Source organism: Cyanistes caeruleus, chromosome 9, assembly GCF_971803275.1.
Source record: "Cyanistes caeruleus chromosome 9, bCyaCae1.hap1.1, whole genome shotgun sequence".
NCBI lineage: Eukaryota > Metazoa > Chordata > Aves > Passeriformes > Paridae > Cyanistes > Cyanistes caeruleus.
This window is the reverse complement of record NC_141709.1, coordinates 25564918-25587215: the sequence shown is the minus strand read 5'-3', so window position 1 is coordinate 25587215 and position 22298 is coordinate 25564918. Positions and strand designations below refer to the sequence as shown.

At 41.6% G+C, this 22298-nt stretch overlaps 1 protein-coding gene across 5 annotated transcripts; it reads right to left on the bottom strand.

Moving 5' to 3' along the window:
• Window positions 1-310: 310 nt before the first annotated feature.
• AKR1A1 (aldo-keto reductase family 1 member A1) lies at window positions 311-22039 on the bottom strand. 5 transcript variants are annotated; one of them, XM_023932502.2, is made up of 9 exons: window positions 21311-22039; window positions 18986-19081; window positions 12820-12939; window positions 10933-11084; window positions 8664-8859; window positions 7873-8072; window positions 6759-6831; window positions 5746-5832; window positions 311-2203 (listed from the first exon to the last, which is right to left on the bottom strand). In XM_023932502.2, exons 2-9 carry the CDS (start codon window positions 19073-19075, stop codon window positions 2138-2140), a joined length of 984 nt encoding a protein of 327 aa, XP_023788270.2. In that variant the 5' UTR covers window positions 19076-19081; window positions 21311-22039; the 3' UTR covers window positions 311-2137. The 5 variants fall into 5 exon arrangements, 4 of the variants coding, with proteins under 4 accessions (XP_023788270.2, XP_023788269.2, XP_086758354.1 ...); XM_023932501.2 differs by having other exon boundaries at window positions 21092-21377; XM_086902228.1 differs by having other exon boundaries at window positions 21006-21324.
• Window positions 22040-22298: the final 259 nt, after the last annotated feature.

Genomic DNA, 22298 nt, shown 5'->3' with positions numbered 1-22298 from the left:
CGCAGATGCTCGGCTCTCCCCTGGCAAATGAACACACGAGCAGACAGAACTGACATGGCCGCTGCCCTGTCACAGCACAGCCCAGCACCGAGACCTCCAGGCTCTGCTATTTCAAGGAAAAAGTTCTCCAGCTTCAACCCCGCTATGTCCCTTCCTGCAGGAACAGAGCTGGGAAGTGTTTGGGTCACAGAGCTACAGCGCAAATGTGCTTTTCTTGGGAATTCTCCCAGCCCACTTAGGTACTCTTGCTCAGAGAAATAACTAGAGAAAGTTAATTGGGACCTTGAGAAAAGAGCAGGGGTCAAAGTCATACAATGAGTACAGAATTTATTTAAACAAGCACACATGCAAATGAAACAAGCAAGAAAAGCCACTATCCTTGGCAGGGTGACTGCAGTCTCCAGAGTGCCTTGAAAGTACAATTGCTTGCCTAATGATTGCAACAAGAACCATATTCAAAGCATTTGATTAGAACAATTAAAAAAATGAACATGAATCTTAATTTTCCTTAGGAGAAAATGTCCAGTCTAGTAAAGAATCCTAAATGAGGTGCAATGGCTTCCTCCACTGAGGCAAATTCATCAGGAATTAGGAAACATCTTATGAAGGAACAGAAGTTCCTGAAATTTTGCCTGTGGTTTACAAGGAGTGATATATGGGTGTCACTTTTTTTTTTTGCAGTTCAGCTGCACACTGTGAGGCCCAGGGCAGGAATTACCTGAGAAGGCTTTACACTCAAAATGAATACATAAATCTGCTATAGGCCTATTGCAAATGAGGTTATTCAAATTAAAGTGTCCAATTCTTAAACTTTTGAACTATTTGATACACAAGACTTTTTCTAATTGCTTCTACTACTATGGGGGAAAAAAATCCTTTTTAACAGGTAGAGAAGACCAAAATAAAGCGTTGATGTTTCTAAGGCCACAGAAAGTGTCACCACCAGAGCACAGGTAGGTACTAACAACACCTTGTGCCCTTTGTGCTCAGATGACCAGCCAATTCATTAGAAGACAGAAACAAAAGAAAACTGTGTTTACATCTAGAGTTCCAGTCCAAGGGTGCATCAGCACTCAGCAAATTAGACCCTGCCAGGGGAACACAGAGACATGGCAAGTAGGAAAACAGGCACAAAAGGCAAATGACTCACCCCAAGTTACCAGCAGGTCAGTGGTACAGCAGGAGACAGGAGCAGCTCTCTTAAGCATCAACCAAAGACATTTTTTGGCAGCAGCCAAAAATGCAACATTAAAACATTGAGAGCTCTGAAAGGTCTTTGGTCTTACTGTACAATTAGGAACTAATTTTGTGACCTTTCATAACTCAAAATGGACATCTTTGGTAAAGAAACGCTGGACATCTTCACGGGAAAAGCAGGATGTTTTTCTGCAAGATTTGCTAAAAAAAGTTCTTGTGGCTTTTGTGATAGGATCAGAGCTGCTGTCAGAGCTGAAATACAGCACTGTGACAAGTAAGAGAGAGGATTGCCCTGAAGGCCTGCTCCAGGGTCTGCTTTTATTCTGCTCAAATCTACAGCCAAATTAAAAGAAAGAAAATTAAGAACTCTAGGTCCCAAAAGTACTATGAAGTGGATAAAAGTACTGGGCATGACTGATTACTTGGCTTTTAATAAATGGTTTATGGACATAGTGCAACTGTAGCACATGTCACTTTATTCCCTGTGTAAAAAATTATTAATAAAGATATCAAAGTTGATGGCTGAGAAATTCTTTAGCCTTAAAAAACTTTCATGCCTTCATCCTTCTTATTTTTTTCCCTCATCCTGGTAGTAACTGGAGTTTTCAAAACCGTTTCACAGTAGTGACCAAAGTAGTTACCCAAAGTAATGTTCTAGTCTGACAATGATGCATTTGGAACTTGACTTAGACTCCATCACTCTAACAAATCTTCAAAAGATCTGATGCCTCCAGGAGCCAGCTTGCAGTCATCCACAAACTTTGGCACGGAAGCTACAGGATCTCCAGGCAGGAGGTCGATTAGAAGTAATACATTGTAGGAAAACCTACTTGGGAAGGAAGGTTTCGATTTGGACAGTGCTTTTGACAAATCGTGGCAACAATTACATTGTGGAAGGGCACGCCCGGGAGCATTACTTTAACACCTTATTTTCCAATGGTTAATAGGGGTCATTGAAGGGGTAGTGGGGGTGTCCAGCATCTCTGGCTACTAGCTTTCCATCCACCTGTGAAATAAACAAGACAGACTCAAGTCAGAAAGATAAAATCCATTCTTACTCGCAGTTTTTAGTTCTCCATGATTTAGATTTCTAAACCTTTGTATCCCAAACACCTAGGAGTACATTTTTCAGTTTAAACAAGAACTCTTCCCTCTACTCCCACCTCCTCTTAGCCTTTCTTGAAAGAAAAGACAGACTTCTGTAACCTTGAGTAAGAGTCTCTCAAGCTGCAGAGACTCAGATTAAACTAAGGATAGTTAAAAGCCTTGTGCCTTGTAGGTATTACTGAGTAAGTGCTGTAACATGCACACTTTGAAACACTTTATTGGAGTTGGAGCCTTTGTCCATGTTTCCATGATAAGAGAATTGCTGGGCTGCCAATTTTAGAGATGGATGAAACACATTGAGAGGCTTGTTCAGGGTCATATACTGAGGCATTAATAGTGCCACTAAACTCCTTTTAGGGATATTTCCACAGAAGACTAGCTTCTCCAACTGTAAAATGGGAGCACTGAAACCAATATTCACAGATAACCAGAGGCTCAGACTGGCCCAAAACCAGACATGGCCATGCAGAAGTCTCAGTTCTTACATCTTACATCCCACCTCAAAGCATTCAGAGGGACAACTTGCATTTCTGTTGCACCAAGTCTATTGCAACACCCCCAACGTCCCTGTAGCTGAGGTAAACCCTCATCTGTAATGTTTGGGGAGGTCTGGGTGCAGCACTGGCCCAGAGCACACACCTCCCCATGTGTAAGGCAAGCATCTTCCAGCCAAAACTTAAGTTAAACAACTAATGCCTCAATAAATGTTATATTAGAGAAATCTTTGATTTTTATATGTATAAAAGTGATGGTAGTTAGCACTCAAAATGTTATGGGCACAGAGGGAATCACAGGGACTTCCAAACCAAGTATCCACTAGCAAGTGCCCCATTAGCTTTGAATATAAAACCTGCATTTCAAAGCAACTGGAATTCGTGCAATGAGCTGTTTAAATGAAATGAGTCACCTGGGGGCATTGCAGAGCACAAAATGATGTTACAGTGTAATATTTGATTAATGCTTCAATTAAAATAGACCTGAAATGAAGCTGTCAGCTGAAGGCAATCCTTAAAACAGAAGCGTCACAGTAGCTTCAGGTTTCCTCCAGTTCTCTTGAAAGCCAACAGCTTCCTCATGTTCCTAGAATTCATATTCTCCACTTTCTCCCCCCAGTTCTGTCCCCCTGCATATTTGTCCACACAGGACAGGCAAGCATTCTTATTCACAGCAGGCCAAGACAGCAGCTGCCAGAAGCAATGTTTCACATCACTGATTCCAGTCTACTCTAGGAATTTGAGAGAAGGGGGGTAACATCAGCAATGAACACACCTGCAGGTCAGCAGTAGCTAACTCTTAAAAAGACATCATGATGTGCTCACTACATTCCTCCTCTCCTGGCCTGACAGTTGTTTAAGTTTCACTTAAGTATATTCCTTGGCCAATGATATGTTTACTAAAGTTTGGATTTCAGATTGATGCAGGGTAACTTCCAAACTCTATCCAGATAATGAACAGTTAGAAGTATAGAGCAACTTTAATTGTCTACATGCAATGTAATAGCCTCCCCTCAGGCTCCTCAGAGGAAAAGAGTGGCACAATTTTAAGTACTTGGGGCTATAGGTCAATGAAGCCAAGAAGAACTGCCTCATCAATTATGATAGGAGCTCTCATGTCACTGCCATATCACACACTTTTTTAAGTCAGATTCATAGTGGATAGGCATGAAAGGTTAGACAGGAATTTTAATTCACAGTTGATGAAAATTTTTTTCCAATAAGCCCAGAAGGGATGGGCAGGAGACAAAAGGTTCCATTAGAGATCTTAGAGCTACAGAGCTGTGTTTTAGCTCTACTCATCTTGCTTCTTCCTGTCTTGTTATCTGACAATATGGCAATATCTTTGAAGCCCAGCTGCATCACATTCACCCTTTCTCAAGCTGGATGGGCTGCCACTTTGAACTGTATTTCATCTCTCCTCTGTGAATCCCTGTGATCTGATCAGGTCTCCCAGGTAACAAAAAGCACATGAATTATCCCTGGCTCATTCAAGCCAGGCTACATTTTAATGTATTTTGCAGTTTCATTAACAAAACAACTTTGCAGCATGAGTAGCAAAACACTTGAAAGAAACATATTGTCAGCCGCAGGTGTGCTTGTCACTACCCCATTCACACAGATCAGCTAAGCTGTTGTTTGGTATACAGACTCCTGATCCATAAAAATAGAGAATTCTGGCTGCAGGGATGTGGGGGTTTATATTTATGCACACTTATACACACACAGTTAAAAGGGTGGCCTTGAGGCTCATGTAAGCATGACAAACAGTGAAAGCTGTTACACATATCTACCCTTGATATGAGACAGTCATTCCCCACACATTCACAGCTTCTCTTTTCTAACTTGGTCTGGTCACTGATATACTCTCAAGTATTCAAAAAAGAACTCACAATGATAAATACTGGAGAAAAGCTTTCCCCAAGGAATTCCTATAGCCAGCAGCCACTACTGAAGGATAATTTACAAAGCACTGAAGAGGCCAGGCTATGCTTCACAGCTCCCAAATTTCCTAAGGTTTCCTGTATCTGTACAGTGTATGGCAGAGAAGGGATAAATCACTTCAGATTCATATAGCACAACTACAGCAACTTGTTGGAGTTGTCATATCCTGGTCAGTGATGCACCAGGGAATGGCAACAGCTTTCTGTTGTAAAGTCAGAAGCAGGACAAGAAGAAATGAGAAACACTATAAAGTCAGGAGATAACAAGGCATTGACTATCTTCTTTGCAATGAGGGAAAAGGAACAAGTTTAGGTCCTTTAATGTAATGAAAGACTACATTTACAAGGTAGTGGCTTCTCTAAAAACAAACTAGCTAGCGTATGAGGTAAAGATTTGTGTGACACAGTAAGTTAATCATGCTAAAAGATGCTGCAGCTAATGGATTTGGGAAGAAGAACAGAACAGCCTAATCCAAACTCCTTACACTGGAAGGTCTTTACAACAGATTCTGAAAAGGGGAACATGCAGCAGAGGGGAGGAGACAAATTCCCTGATGTGACTTCCACATGGATGTGGAGAAGCAGCAGCACCCTGAGTCTTCACTGATCTCAGAGGTTTATGGTACAAAGTGGACAACTGGCACAAAGGAGTACTTCTGGAGGAATGCCATGGAGCTTAACCCACTTGGACTTGAGAAGAATAAGTCAGCAGGAGTTTGGCAAGGTTTGAAGATGGGACTCTGTCTTAAAGACCCATGGGAGTCAGTAATGAGAACTCGAGAGAGACACCCATGTCCAAAACAGAAGACAAAAGTTTTCAACAAGCTGTCTTTTCTGTACACAGCTTTTGAAAAATTCTTTCATCTTAGATACCCTAAGAAGATGCAGTGTTCTTATGAAAAAGTAGTTCTGATGGGAACATTAAAGAAATGAAACTGTAAAAATCCCAAGTGGTAGTAGCCATATGCACATAATGAAAACCATTAGAAACTCAAGTAATTTACCGTAATCATTGGCACAATATAACGCCAGTTTTTATTCAGGCTTCCAATGTGGTTCATCTCCTCTTCTGTAAGGCTGAAGTCAAACACCTAAGAACAAAAGCCAGAGGCTTTACTCAATAACCATAGGTTGCCATCAGTTTGCTTTCTGCTAATAAATATGAAATTGCAGTTAAACTCATAACAAACACCAAAGCAAAGGCTTAAAGTCTGAGCTGTTCACAAATCTGCCAGCTCTAAGCTTACTTTGGTATTGCATAGTGCTCTGCCACTAATAAAGAAAGTCATGGGACTGTTTCTCACAGTAAGTACTGCCTATTCAATAAATATTCTGTTTCCATGTAGATTTAAACCTTGAGCAACTGCAGAATTTATGGGAATTTCTTGAGATTTCTAGCAGCACACTGCATGCCAGAATTCAGATTAATGGGAGTAACAGTTACAGAAATAACTCCTTACATAAAACCAAGTTTTTTAGGAAAAATGTTCCAAGGAATTGGTTCAGAAACATCCCTCAATATTACTTAAAGTCTGGGTTTTCAAATCATTTCTAAAGTCTCTACTTCTGTGCAGAAGTGAACCGTATGTACTCCTCCAGCATCATTAGAATTGTAGTTTGCTGGAGAAGTAGCCACCAGCCCTCATTTGCAGGATAGAGCAACTATTACTCATAAACAAGAATCACTGAGCACAATTAGAAGACACCCTATCTAAATAAATTTGTGTCTCAAAAAAACTTAAGTACATATTTTTCATCTAGACCTCTATGAAGTACATTCTTTACCTTGTGATAACAAGACTCTGCATGTGCACACTGCACACACTCACACACCAAACTGCTTAAAACTTGTCCTTTGTTTTCAAAAAGTATCTTTACCCTCCCTGCCCAGCGTGTGCATACGTTGATGAACAAGTAAGAACCGAGTGCCTCAGCTTGCTGCTCTGCATGCTGTAGGACAGTATAGCAATTACTCATGTGAAAAGGGCATTTCTGAAACTCCTCCATTTCAGCTTACCTGGAGATTCTGCTGAATGCGAGCAGGAGTGACACTCTTGGGAATGACAACCACTTTACGCTGCACTTGCCATCTGCAAGAGGAGGTGAGACACTTTGTCTGTGCATGCAGTTCAAGAATAATAAGCATTTATTTTGGCTGAGTAATAATCTGTGGCAGCAGAGATGCCACTTCTGTGAAATAAAAATCTCCACAGGAGTCACACAGCCCTGTATTGTATTATGACCTGGTGTGTACAAGCTCAAGCAAGACAGTAACAACTGAATTAATCAGAGAGGGAAAGATATTCATGCCTTGGAACAAGCACCCTGGTTTCAAGTGTTTTAAGCTAAAAACCCAGGAAACAGTCAGAAAAACATGCTTAGGCATTTCAATCAAGTTCTAACCTGACAACTACTCAGAAACTAAATAAAAAACCAGATCCCTGAAGTGCCTGTCTAGTGGCTTGAGCACAAAGTCTTGAACATTTTCAAGACAACATATTCAGCTCTCTGAGTAACCTGCTGTTGCCCATGACTGTGGTAGTGACACTGATGGGTACAAAGCCAGTCAAGAAAAATGAGGATAGAAATCAAATTTTAGTTCACAAGGTGCTGATCACATTCTGGGTATCACCCAGTCACCTTGTTTCCTAATATCCAGTACCTGTCTATGTATAAACAAAACAGCAAATAGTTCTTCAGTGCAAAGGAGGTAAGTCTTCTCCTCAGCCCCTCTTCCTGGGAGCCCACCTGAGTGTAGCAGCAAGCACTAGAGGCTTCAAGGAACTGGCCACATGCAAATTCAGCGGGCAGCACTCAGATGTGGGTACACTGCTGCCTTACTTGTCCTACTGCTATTTCCCAGCAGAAAAGGTCCCAGACATGGCAACAGTCCATGTGAACTATCTCAGACATGGATCCAGCCCTGAATGGAACCCTCTGATCTAGTCTACCTGCCCTAAGGCAGGACCAATTTCACCAGCTTTGTAAAATAAGCACCAAGTGGGGTTTGTTTTTGGCACCCCTTGTGATTTTAACCCCTCCCTGACACACTTTAAGTGGATTCCTTCTAGCTTGTATGTTTTGTTTGATTGAAGGCTGGGTCCCAAACACCACTTCTCACAATTCTGTACCTGAGGAGGATCTGTGCAGGTGACTTGCTGTATTTTTCTGCAATTTTTTTGATCCCAGGTTCCTCCAGCAGCACAGGCTCATCTGGGTGTTTCCACATGCGATCTGGAGAGCCAAGGGGACTGTAGGCAGTGACCACCAGTCCTCGTTTCTGGCAGTGAGCAATCAGCTCATTTTGAGCTAGGTAAGGATGGCATTCCACCTATTAAAATGACCCACAATGAGTGGCTACAAGAACAGGTATCAACACACAATGAAACAAATAGGAAGTCAAGCACAAAAGAACCAAACATATCACAGGAGTTCATTTCAGATTCCAGAAAACCTTATGAGGATAAGGTTTAAGTTAACCTTAGTAACTCAAGTCACTACCAGGAGAAAGTGTCTGGTAGGCTAAGCTTATAGGAAACAAAGAAGAGATCACCTAAGCTTGATGCTGGACTTTCCCTTGGTACCAAACAGATCATCCAACAAGCAAGCAACTTCTATGCAGTAGGGATTCAAATTACTCCCTCACAGTCTTTCCTTTTTACAGACTAATTGTTCATCACATGAAACTCTTCCACAAACCTGTTCATCTGAGCAGGTAGAAATGCCCACAGGAACATGGATGTAGGCCTCCTTTCTAATCTGCCTAGAAAGACAGCCTCCGTGTGCCTGCTCCTGCAGAGCTGGCTATATTCTTTACTGCAAATAAGAACCTGAACCTCTTGTGCTTAACACATGGCATTGGTTTGCAAATTCTTCACTCTTATGGACAAATAGGAAAGGTATTTGTTTCTATCCATGTTACCTGGAGCACGGCTGGCTTCACAGTAGCCACACTTAGTACATCATCAATCTGACGACTGTTGAAGTTTGACAGCCCAATGGCTTTCACAAGACCTTTTCCCACCAGTTTCTCCATAGCCTTCCAGGTATCCTTGTAATCAATGTAGTCGTAACGCATGGTGTTATCGGGATTCTTTGGGAAGAGATTGTCCCCTCGTCTACAGCATCAAAGGTAAAGTGTAAGTACACACACCAAATTATTTATGTTAGTTCTTCACATAAAAAAACCTTCCTCAAAGTAGTCTTAAAAGTTTCTACATGGTCTGAAAGGCAGAGTACAAACTGAATGAATCTGTCTGTTCAATTCCCTTACGTGACTTAACCTATAAGCAGTTATTACACAAGATAGTCTTTCCTAGGTAAAACTGTAACACAGCACTTGGAAGTACTTGCCTATACAGCAGCAACTACACAGAGCTGATAAACCAATGCACACACAGCAGCAGCTCTTTGCACACTTTGATCCCAATAAAACAGCTGATTTAGGGAGCAGCGACCCAAAGAGCGTCTTGGAGCTGCTACCAAAGGGATCTGGGCTTGAGAGCTATCTAGGAGAAAATGTATTCAAAGAACACTGGCCTTCCCACTCCCTCTGGATTCTGTAGCTGTGTCACTGCTCAATACAAGCACAGATTCTCCCAGAAGTCTTAACACGTACATGTTGCTTACAGGTTGTGTGTGTTTCCTTCCAGTTAGTCATACCAGCACATTAAAAAAAGCCCACCCAAACAGACACAAAGTGCCCAGCTGTGCCAGCTGACACCCCCACAGCCAAAGGGCCATGACTGGTCTCTGAGCAGTAGTCCATGCTGGGAAGGGTACCAGCTATCCCCCTGGAAAAGCACAGCTCTGTAATCACCACAGGACTCTGCTAGCTCAGCACTGAGACTCTTTACACTGCTCTTGCTGAGCAGTGAATGGTGTGAGAAATGGCAGTACTTGGGGACAAGGGGAGAGGGTTCTTCATGTCACTGATAAATCTAGAACCAAAAATAACTCTGAAAGCTTTATGAGTTCCCAAGTGAGAAAAGCAGCCTCATATGTCAAGAGTACTGTATCAAGTGAGAGTAATTTTCAAGACCTAAAGACACTGTGAGTTTAATCTGGAAGTCTGTTTTTATTTCTCTGTAAATAACATTCCTTAGCTTCACTTCCCAATGCAACAGGCATTATAAATAAACATGCATTAAGACAGTTAAGTAGCAATAATGGAAAACTGCAGAGTATACTGTTTCCAATGAGAAAAGGAATGAAACTCCTTATTGGACTGTCAGTTTTGTCAACAGTGTCCCAATATAATCTAAATTTAAATATTAGTGGTATTTAAACATACATTATTATTTGTATTACGTGTCATCAAAGCAATGTTTGATGGGGTGGGTTTTTTCAGGCAAATGAAAAGCAAACCCATTGCACAACAGGGGGAATTTTTAACAGCTCTTCCTCCAGACCAGTTCTAGTTAAAAACACTTCCTCATTCTGTTAAGCTGAGGAATATATCTATACTTTGAGCATCTTTCATCTTACCATTAGTGTATGGCATTTGAAAAATTCAGTTGATTTGACTAGAAGGAGAAAAAATATTCTCAGATTTGCAGAAAAGAGGCCCCTTAAACTGAAAAGGCTTGAGTGAAGACTCCATGCAAACATCTGGCAAGGAGACTTATTCCTCCTGCCTTTTTGCTGATTGTAGTTGGGTGGGGAAACAACTACTTCCACATCTACAGGGAAATAGAGTATGGAACTGTGCTTCTCATGGGCTTGTAGGGTAAGTGCACTTAACTGGAAAACCTTTTTGTCTCTTATTTCCTCAAATCATAGAAATTGTGTCATAAGAAGTCAATTCACTTCCTCCTCATACCACCATGATACGGTATGTGCGTGTCTGCTCCAGTACAGTTAATAACTACAAGTGAAAAGTAGTTATTAAGTTTTCTTTATGAATCAGTTCCCATTTTACAGATCAGTACAACTAAGGCACAAAGCAGTTCTGGTATTTCCTCACAGTACCATGTAGGCCAATGGCAGAACCAAGAACAACTGCTACACTTCCCCAGTGCCTAGATGAAGACACTAGACTGTTTTAAACTTTAAACACCAAAAAACTCCTTGCAGGCAGCATAAACAGGAAGAAATTCACAGCTCAGAAAGGACATCCTCAGGATATAACATGAGCCACTTATGTAAAACTGGTGTTTCTGCCTTCTGTGCCCTTTCCATCTAGAACTTACTCAAAGGCATGAGGCCAGTGCATGAGGTACAGGTCCAGGTAATCCAGTTTCATATCTCCAAGTGTTTTTCTCAGTGCTGGCTCTACATCCTCTGGGTGGTGCTTGGTATTCCAGAGCTTTGATGTTACAAACAGGTCCTCCCTTTTAATAACCTTCAAGAAAGGAAGAGCATAATGTACTGCAGTAAGTTCAGAAAGAGAATTGCAACAATCCCCCAATTAGTTTTAAAATAAAGAACAACTGAAGTTTTGTGGTTTGTTATGTTGTTGGTTTTTTTTTTAAACAGGTAACACATGCAACCTACAAATTAAACCTTTCAAAAATATACTGGATGGAAAAGAGCCAGAGAAATACACACAGTGGCCAATGTAAAAGCATATCAAATACTTTAGCAATTAGAAGTTTTGAAATACAAAAAAATCCTTTCCACATAGACACTCTTCCAAAACTTCCAATTCAAGGGTTAAAGCCTAAGTGTGATATGGCCAAAAGAAAGATTACTCAGCTTATTCATATGTAAATTTTGAAATTTCCATTTGACAATTCACATATTCCAAGCCCAACCAGCTAACTTACTTTACTCATCAGATTTATCACATGCTATAAACCAAGATTGCTTCTTGTGAAAAGAGCGTGGGAAATTAATCAGAAGATTCCTCAAACCTCTGCATTTGAGTTTCTAGGCTGTGGAATGAACACAGTAAGAACTGAGCCCTGTACCCCGGTGTTGGAAGGTTAAGGACCAGAAAGAAAACAATGGACAACTGGTTAACTAGAAAGTGTAAAATACAAAATGGAGAGCACATTGGGCAAACTGAAGCAGAGAATTCCATCAGAAAGGATGCTTCTCACTGTCTCATGTCTGACAAAACTTCACTCAAGTCCATTTTGAAGAATTTGGAATTATTAATTCCTTAGTTTCTCTCTTCCAGCCATTCAGTTATTTCTGTGTTTCACACAAGGATGTTGTGTTTAAAAGGAAGATATTTAAAAATTCTTTTAAAAAGAACTTTGATTCAAATTCTAGTTCCAAGCTAGCTAGCTAATATGGACTGAACAAAATGTTTCCCTTTGTTATCACATCCAGCAGGGAGGAATCCCTGGGGCAAGCTGAAAACAGCCTCTCTCAAGCACATCACATAACAAAGAGATTGCCCTAAAGCCAAAGCAAGAGCAGCAGGAAAACAAGAACATGAAAACTTCCTTTCCAAGGGCTGTGAGACTGTACAGGTTATCCTTTTGGCCCCTTCAGGGAATAAATTTAAGATTACACCTCAGCTCATACATAGGAATGCCTGTCACATTACATTATACTTAGGCCTCAAACTCTCAGGTGCAGACTCTGGAGTCATATTTATGAACCTTTCACAGGCAATCACTGTTTTAAAAAAAAATTAAAATTCACCACATTTATTCACATTTATTCACTATTTTACCTACAACCAAAAAAACCCCTACAGTTGATATTTATCAATAACAAAAAAACCTAAATTTGCTGTGGCTATCATCCATTGCATGCTCAACTGGAAAGTCAGGGTAACTTTTCATATAAATCATGACAAATGTTTAACATTTTAACTACTGACTCTGGGAACCCCAAAGTATCCAAACTGGGATACTTTGTGAGGGGAAAAGGAAAAAAACCATCACCACCACCCCCAAAGGCATTTTCTGTAGCTTCCATCTAAATATCCCCAACAATTTTTCCTCTGTGTGACAGCCAGGAGGGTTCTAAGAGGAGAGAAAGCCCTCTTTCATGCCTTCTCCTGATAAATAGCAAACAGCTGGGGTAGACCAGCAGGAAAAGCCACAAATGTCAACTTCACAGGGGACAACCATGAGTTGTGGCACAACACACAGTTAGCAGGGCAGTTCCTGTGTTTTTACCTTGTTGGGCCCAACACATTCCTGGAAGGCCTCCCCGACCTCGGCTTCATTGCTGTAGGCGGCTGCGCAGTCGATGTGGCGATAGCCCATGCTGAGGGCATGTTTCACTGCCTCCTTCACCTGCAACCAGAAACACACTGCCCATGCAGTCACTGAAAAGGGATATGGTGCTGGGGAAAAGTTAAAGAACGCTGAGAGACTAAGTGAGGAACACCCCCCAAAAAAACACAGAGTTGCATAAGGTCATGAGATTCAAACAGGAGGATCTGGAGTCTCTGTGGCGCAGTCTTCAGAGGGGAAGAGCAAACTGCTGACAGACACTCCAAGAGGAAACAAGAAAATGGATCATGCACACAGGGCCAGCATGCAAGAATGCACTAGATAGAACAAATCCCCACTCTTCACTATAGTTGTTACACTTTTCTTAAACATTAAGTGAGCTATAAGAAGCAGTTTACAATGAAGTTATGCCTTAGGAAGACAACTTTTCTGACCTAAGTGACAAATCAACATCAGTCAAACCTGGAATATACTTCCTCTTGCTCAGTAAAGAAAGAGGAAGTAACTTCTAACTCCAGAACCACCACAGTTTGGGTTTGGTTCAGCCACTCACAATTACCAAGATAATGCTCTTTTAGGGAACATTTTTCTTTCTTGTCTCATGATTGCACAACCATGAAAGTCATACTGCTGGGATACTCCTCATAATGCTCACAACTTTACATTTTGCTTTCAACATTGCTGACAATGAAGGTGTTGCCAACAGCTACACATCCCTTGCTCCATATTGTCACACAAAAGCCAGAATGTTTATTTGGAAATCAAGGCACTTTACTTCAAATCTGTATCTGGTTTTGAAAGCTCTAATGAAGCACAGGCACCAAACATTGTCACATGTGGGCATCAGATATGAAGCAAGTCTAGAAACCAGAAGGAAACACAGAATGGCATCTTTGTGAGGGCTCAAGGAGCTTTTGAATAAAGATTTTCTATAAATGATTCTGCAAGAATGAATAATTACAACAGTGTAATCATCATCTCCCATCAGGCTGAGGTCCATTTAGTAAAATCTGTTTCATTTAACTTCCAGTGGACAGTTAGCACACATTCTCTTACATCTGTCCTTCTGAAGTACTACAGAAAGAATAATATAATAATCTGCACAGGGATTTCTGTACATTGCACCTCACTGACTTGTCTCAAGACTGTGGGAGACTATTACTCTGTGTATAAGGCTTGATGCAATAAAAGTTAAGTGAGATCACACCTGTCTTTCATAAGACTAAAAAATATGTCCACAAAGGCTAGAGAGAAATTGATTTCTTTCAACTTAATCGAAGTACCAGCATTTTCAAATTTAAAGCAGACAAAATTAGTAATACCAAGCAAAGGTGTGTACAGTCCTGTTTTCAGATGCTACAAAAGCAATGGGGAATCAAATGTCTCTCTCAGTAGATGTCTTTCCTACTGAATTAATTTGTTTTTCTTGTCAGGAAGTGCAGTAAAAGCAGACACAGGATATTCTGACTACATTCTTTGGCATTTTGAGAGGAAAACTGGAGTGTAGCTCAGTTTCCCTTAGCCAGGATGACAAAGCACTTCTATTAGAGCAGTGAACTCTCCTTTTCTCTAGCAGGATGGCACTTACAGTCCTTGTTTTACCTGACAAAGACATTTCTCAGGTCACTACAAAATCAAGGGCAGGGTAATTCTGAAATCACTTGAGACATAGTAAAGGCTTTTAAGACTCATTATCTGTCCTCCAAAAAGGTGATATTTGTGGAGAGGCACAGTAAACAGCAGTGTTCTATGTCTGGAATCCCCTATTTCCTGTATCAGATTAATACTTGTTTTAATGAAACAGGCACAAAGTTCACCATAAGTGAAAGTAGGCACCACTCACAGAAAAACAGAGATAAAGCACTTCAGACATGTCTCTGCAAAGCAATCAACAAGAGGTTGTATTTTTTTATCAGCATGTTTTGAGAAATTTCTAGCACTGAAGGTATTTTTGGAGGGGAAAAAATAATAGCATAGATATAAATTTAAAAAAAGTACTTTTTTTAACAGGAAGTTTTGTATTTTTGAGATTAACTTCAGAGAGGTAGACGCATTTAATGGTAGGGGACAGAGAACAAAAACAAAACAGAAGCAGTTGAAGATTCATATGCCTGTGGGTATTTGTTGTTGTGAAGTAAAAATAGCCACAGGACCCTTCAAACTTTCCATATATTCTTTAGTTTAGCCTGTCAATACTGCTATGAAAGGAGCAATTGGTGAATTTACTTTGCATTAGGCAAGTTGAGTCACACAGCTCAAGTGTGACTCACCAATCCATCTCCACAGAAATAAAGTTAGGTCTTACTAAAAGTAGGTGTGAAAGTATATTGAGACATCTTCCTGTCTATCCTCAAGGCCCACAGCTGGGCAGAGTAAATCCAGACCACCCTTACACACATTTGTCATAGCCCTTCTCGTGACAGGCAATCTATTCCAATGCTTTGAAATCTTTATGCTCAAAGTCTTTTAGAGGACTCATAAAGATGGCCATGATGGCATATCCCATTCCTCCCAGACATGAAATCCAGCACCTGCGCTTTTTGTGAGGGCTTTTTGCACATTTGCAAAGTGCCAGCACAGCTCCTCTCAAACCTCTCTTGACCACATAACTGCAGGTGCTTCTCCCTTTCATCACAACTCATCTTTCCCAAACCAACTGCATCAACTGTTGCTGCTGCCTCATCAGCTGTTTCCTCAAATGGTTTGCCCCAAAACAGACAGGGGTATTGCAGCTGGAGCCTCACTCTCCTTCACTTTATAGCAAAGTCCAAGGAACTACACTCCCATTTAAACATCCCAGTAAGGGACTTGGCATTCCCACCCTCTTTTGAAGATGGATGAACACAGTATCAGTGGCAAATTCAGAAACACAATCTGTAAGTTCCCATTAATTATCCATTACTAGATTTCCAGTTCTTCATTTTGCCTCTTGCAAGGTTAAATAACTATAACAAGCCATCTTTATACTTCCAGGCAACACAGAGTTCAAGTGACCCAGGAGCCTCTCGTGCACAACCCCAAGCCCTTATGAAGAGATTTCCACTCTTAACAGTTCAATACTACTGGGAAAGAATGCTCTGACCAGCCTCTGCTGCTTCCTGAAAAGCTGGCATATTTTAGCAGTCCTTTTGCTAACAGGAAGTAAGGAAAAAACAGATAATCAGTGCACGTGATGTTCAGATGCACTATGACCAGAACCCAAGTGTTGCTATATCACAATTTCTAAATATTGCACTAAAATGTACTGAAAAGGAACTCACACCATCAGATAAGTAATGCCAGTTTAAAAGGTGATGTTCCCTAAAATAAAGGGGTTTGCTTCTTAACCTTCAAATGTTGAATTTAAGTCCCTTCCTTAACAGCAGTGAATTTTTTTTGTGCCCCTAACCAGGATTCCCTATATTGTCTAACAAACTTCAGGTACTAAACATTCTTCCCTGAAGCTGCAATAGTGTCACAAGACACCCTGTCAGACTGGTTTTCTGAAGTGCACTTCTCTTCAGCTTTTCCAAAGTTTCACACGGAAATACAAGCCCTGTGTCTCCCTGTCCCACAGAACCAGCCTCTGCCACTGCAGGTTAGGCTGCTCATCAGGTGAGGACCAATCCTCCAGGTTGAAAGCATGGCTCACTTGAGAGAAAAGAACAAAGCATTAAAGGATTATAGATAATCCAGCTGCAATATCAAAAAGCCACAGTACTGATATACCTGATGCTCCTGTCTGAATGGATTTCTCTTTGAACTCATTCATGCTCACAAACTTCCATTCAACAGCCCTCTGTCATATTCCTATGGAAACATGCAAAACAAATTTCTCTTCTAGCACTTGATCATGTAAAACACAAAACATTCTATTATTTTGTACAGTATCAATCCCATAACATCCTATAGTCTTTCATGATGGAATTGGATTCAATTATTTTCCCTCTATTAGTATCTAGGAAACTAGGGCTGCAATAACACCTTTGTACTGGACTGCTAAGTTCTGTCTACAAGGTCAACACTTGTTTATAATCAGGAACAGTAACAGCACTAATAAAGAAATTACTCAAATTTGGCAAGGGAAAGAATTACAATCTGCAATATATTTACCCAAAATAATTTAAAAGCCATCAATTTCCACACTTGCTTCTAATGCACCCCTTGAACAAAAGAGCTTTTGATAAATAGCCTCTACTTGGGAAACAGCTAAATCAAATTTAATCAATGCTAATTCTTCTGCTTCTCTGGGGTTTTGGCCCCTAGTCTTTAATTCACAATGGCAGTTTTTATCCCTGAACTATATCATATCCTTTTGAGGGTAAATCATCTGGACACTGCCAAATTGCTGCTATGCCCCCAAATTTTCAAAAGTGATAAGCAGAAATTCATTCATTCCATAAGAATACTAGCAACTTCTGTAACTCTGGCCCTTTTCACTGCACTTCCTAGATTTTGCCTTCAATATATTCTACAAGGAAGTCTTTGAAGACAGCAGATATTCCAAAGAAGTGACTCCCAGTGACTTCCAAGGAAACCCAGAAAAGATGGCTGGATCCTGTGTGGGATTCAGCTGCCAACAGCACTGCTGATTATGGCAAAATCCAACTGAATTAGGTTTAAATTATGCACAAACAGGATCTGTCCCAGTTCCTTTCTAAGGCCACACGTTTCTCAGAACAATTAGTTAACAGAATAAACAACACATTCATTTTTTGTTTGTTTAGTTTCAGACATTTGCTTTAGACAAAGCATATTTAACTGCTTTGACTGCACAGAAATTCATCCATTAAGTTTGTGCATGTTAACAAACTTAATTCAACTGTCATTTGATATTTTAAGTGGCAAAGCTTTACATTCACCCCCTTCCTCATTTAAGAGGTTGACTGAGCTCTCACACCAACACAGCTTCCACGTTAGTACAACTTCTAAACAGATCCACTGTCCTGACAGTTGTTTGGGCAGGAAGACCCACAATAAAATGGCTCTGAATAGATTTAATTTTCACAGCTTGTTTCCCACCTTTTCCTCTAGCTGGCACGAGAGAATAGCATGCTTTGAGAAGAGTTCTAACTTTCCCTCTAAGTCATGAGCACAATGTCATCCACAATACTCCAAAACACATCATAAAGCTCACACAAGACTAGCAGTGAGACATCCATTTACTGCACATGCAGTGGTGTGCATAATCCAGAGAAGCTGTGGATGCCCTATCCCTGGAAATGTTCAAGGCCAGGGTGGACTGACCTCTGAGAAATGTGGTCTAGTGGAAGGGTGTAATTGGAACTAGATGGTCTTTAAGGTCTCTTCCAACACAAACCATTCTGTGATTCCACGATTCTTTGAATATCACCTAGGAACTCCACCAAGCATTGCACATTACATTTCAGAGGAAGTACATACAATTTCTTCCCCAAAAAATGTATCTTTTAACTAAATGAAAGAGATACAAATAGACAGACAAAAAGGAGAAGCATTACAATATCAGGTACACAAGGGAGCACACAAACCTTCCCACAGACTGTTTGTAGTAACAGACTGTTTGTAGTAACACATAGAATTGTTTCCAAGTGTGGTGTTTGCCAATTCACTGCATTCAGAAGCAGAGTGAATGTCTAATGATACATGAGTCGTTTTATTCTAAAAGCAGGCTGACCCAAGCAAGTTCTTTGTTTTCCTGCTAACCATTGGCTGATTGCTGGAACAGGACTTATTACAAGAACTCAAGTTTTGCCTCTCAAAATAATGCTTTCTGCTGAGTCATCAGCCAAAGCCAGAGGGGTGTCTGGTCAGACTGGCAGCCTGAGGACTTGCCAGTGGAAGAGTCTGGCACCATATTATAGAAACATCATTCACCGGTCTTCTTCTGGGTTTATGTCCCAAACCACCACTGCTGGAGGCCAGGGTTAACAAGTCTGAAGGGATCTTCCTTTCTGGAAGGATCTGCTGTCTTTGTGCCTTAAGGCCTTAGTCATGCAATTACACACATACATCCATTCAACTTCAGTGGACTCAAGACTAGAACAGCTCAAGCAAAGGATCGAGGCCTCACATCTGGGACCTTCAAAAAAAGTGCACAAACACACATACTAGTTGACAACACAATATCTTGTTGTTCCCTGCTTACTTGGCCACGGTCACTTTTCCAAGTTCCCAGTCCCACGAGAGGCATCTTCTGCCCAGTGTGGAGTGTAACGAAGTCGCATGTCGCAGGCATTTTTGCCTAGAGAATAAAAAGGACAAAGAGTTTTGCAGCAATTCTTTAAGTTGCAACAATTTACCTTTTCTACTCACAATGGCAAAGTTTTTTCATCAACAAAGGAAGGGCTTACAGCATGTCCCAACATCCTCACAACCTATGTTTCTGCTCAAACAGGTTAAAAGAAACTGCATTCAGGATGAGCTCCAAAGCTGGCTAGCTGATTTAGTTACTTCCCAAGATCTGATACATCCAAATCATTGATGCTATTTGTTTAAAAAAAAAAAACAACAAAAATAATCAGAAGTGGAAGAATGCAATGTTAGTTGACTATCTGACAATGTAGGAGGAATGGATGTTTTCAGAGTTCAGCATCCACATAACATACTATCCCAAAATAGGTCTGCCTTCTCAGTGTTGTAATTTTCCTCACATAATTAGGTCCCAGCTCATGGATGTGTTCACACCAAGTCTATGCTTTCAGTTTCTTGTTTTGCTTCTCAAGCCAAACTTTTATAGATTTAACAGCAGACACCAAACAACACACTTTGTTTTTCAGAGAGACATACAAGAGCAGTTGGAGTGATCCTGACCTGAAGGCCCTTGTACACAAAGCAGATGGGGATCCCTGTAACAGTCAACCTGAGTAGGTTCAGGCTTGTCTTGTGCTGTGGGATGCACAAGCTGCAGGATCAGCTCAGCAGTGACCTGTAACAGGAGTCTGCAGGTAGCTCGCACTTTGTACCTGCAGTTATGCCACCTATGTGTCTTTGCCATTATATAAAAAAGCAGAAAGTTCTCCTGCAAGCATCCTTTCTGTTTGGCAGTGGAAGTGATGAATAGAGGTGCTTTCTTGTAAAAGAATCCTTAGCAGTTCAAATGACTAAAACAGGGTAACCCCTGCTATGGACAGGGTCTGCACACTGTGCTGTGCAAGATCTGCTCAATGCTGCACAAGCTGGGGCTCCCAGCACCTGAAGAGATGCAGAATTATCAACACTCTCCTCTTTCTTTAAAGGGTTAGCTCTAAAAAACATTATTTGAGATGATACCTTAGAGTCTGAGTGCCTTTCTTATGAGGATTGCAATGGGATAGCACCTCCTGGTGCAAGACAATCATTACACTCAACTAATAGTCCTGGATTTGCAAAAAGTCCAGCTATTGGTGCTGAAGACAATCACTGGTGAACCAAACTGCAGGTGTACATCTGTTTTATTGGGGTAGGAGGTCAGAGAGGGCAGGATGATGGTGCCAACAGTATTCTCTTCTACTCCGAGCTTGCACAGCCATTTTGCAGCCAGCTACATGCAAGTGGGTGCTGTTTACTGAATTTAGTTGCCTAAATCTTCTTTAGAAGGACAGAAGGACATCTTACATCATGCAACACAACTAAAAACTTAAGGTTTTTTGATTCACTTTGGCCTATAATACAAATAAGATACTAACTGCATGATTTATGCAACCACGTTATGCAATCATCTTAAAGGTAAGAGTTCAGCCCAGAAGACAAGGTACACATTTAATCAATAACTAGCATCAGCACATTTTTAAGAACCATCTTGCTTCATGTAACTTTGCATATTAATTCTGCAGAGAGATAGCCTCTGGAAGAATGGAATACATCAGAATGGCAGACACTGGAAAAAAATGCTAACTAATACTTTCCACTCAAATTCTTCCCTAAAATAGAGGATTTAGGAGAATCACATTTAATGATGCTAGCCATGATTATTCAGTTCTTAAAAGAGCTGGAAGCCTCTTCTTGGAAGTACAGACATAAAAACAAACATAAAAGCAAGTTAATTCTGGACAAATAAGATATGGTTATGGCTTAATATCACCAACCTACTACCACATTCACATAAAGGAATTAAAGCTCAGAGTAATTCAAAGAGGGTGTAAGACTGGGAGGATGCAGCAACAACCACAAGCAGTAACACAAAGTACCTCGGTTCATCAGTCTACAGCTACAGCTCATTTTTAACCTAAAGCAAGGAGTCTTCCAGGAATAAAACAACCATAGTTATGCATACCATTAATATGTATAGATATGCAAAGAGGCACGTATTAACAATACTCAAGTCGCTGTAACTGAGCAGTGTCTGCCACACAGCTCAGGGGTAGTAACCATTCTGCATTTTGGCTCCTCCGGAGGAGCCGAGTGCGCCCACCTGCCCCTTATCGGGCAGCGCAGGGCGGGCCCGCGGGGGCGATAAGGCGGGCCCGCAGCCCCACACAGCTCCTGCACTCACCGCCGCTACCGACTGCCGCCGTCACTGGGGCTGCTCCTGCTCCCGGGGCTGCTCCCGTCACTGAGGCGGCCGCTGCTGCCGCTGCCCGGCGCTTCCGCTTCCGCCGGGAGCGCGCCGCGGGCCGGGACAGCGCGGAGGCCCGGCGGCTTCAAATGTGAAAGTCCAGCAGTGAGGGCTGAGCTGCCCTCACGGCTCTGCCCCCGGCGGCGCTCCCCGGAACTCATCGGGCTCCCTCACCGCGTTTGCCCCGCTGATCTTTCGTCCCGGCCCGGTTCCCGTCGGGAAGCTCAGGCAGCCCAGCCTGGCCGCTCCCGCCGAGCCGTGAAGTGATAAATGCCATGGGATGCACCACACATGGGGGAAAGCGACAAAAGACCCCGGCCCATCAATTCCACAAGAAGCGCTTGCATCTCCCCGACTGCTGTTTGTCGTGGCCTCTCGAAGCTATTTCTACTTGTAGGAAGACCGAATATACCCAGTTTTATTTGCAGCCCTAAATAACAGGAATCCAGGGAAAGTGAAAGGCCGGTTGCAGTCTTTTTTGCTTCAGCTTTTGCGCGCTGAGGTGCATAAAAAAGTGTCACTTTCCGAGAATGCTGGGGCTCCTCTCCTTGCAGATGGCCAGGAATTCATCTCCTTGTTTGCTCGGGGTCGCAGTGAGATTAAAGCAGGCCCATTCCGCTTTCACTGCTGGGCAGGGACAGCCCTGCTGCTGGTAAGTCAAAGCCTTCTGCTGGAGCAGACTTTGGCCTGGAATCGAGAATCAACTGTGCACCCAATCTTAAACACAACTAAAAACAGATAATCGGTTTTGACTTTTACTCCAGGCTTCCATCTTTACAAGCAATTTATAAACATTCAGAACTTAGAGTAAGATTAGATGAGAAATAAGGCAATAGATACCTCTGGTGGGGCTTTGAAGAGCCTGTTACTTATTTCCAGAAAGATAAATCTGCTGCAATCTCTCTTTGCTGTTCTGACTTGAACT

Coding starts and splice junctions, on each gene's coding strand:
- AKR1A1 (XM_086902227.1), bottom strand. Junction 11,085..12,819: donor AATGTGTTGGGCCCAACAAG/GTAAAAACACAG, acceptor CCTTTCTTGAAG/GTTATTAAAAGGGAGGACCT. Junction 8,073..8,663: donor TGAAGCCAGCCGTGCTCCAG/GTAACATGGATA, acceptor TCATTTTAATAG/GTGGAATGCCATCCTTACCT.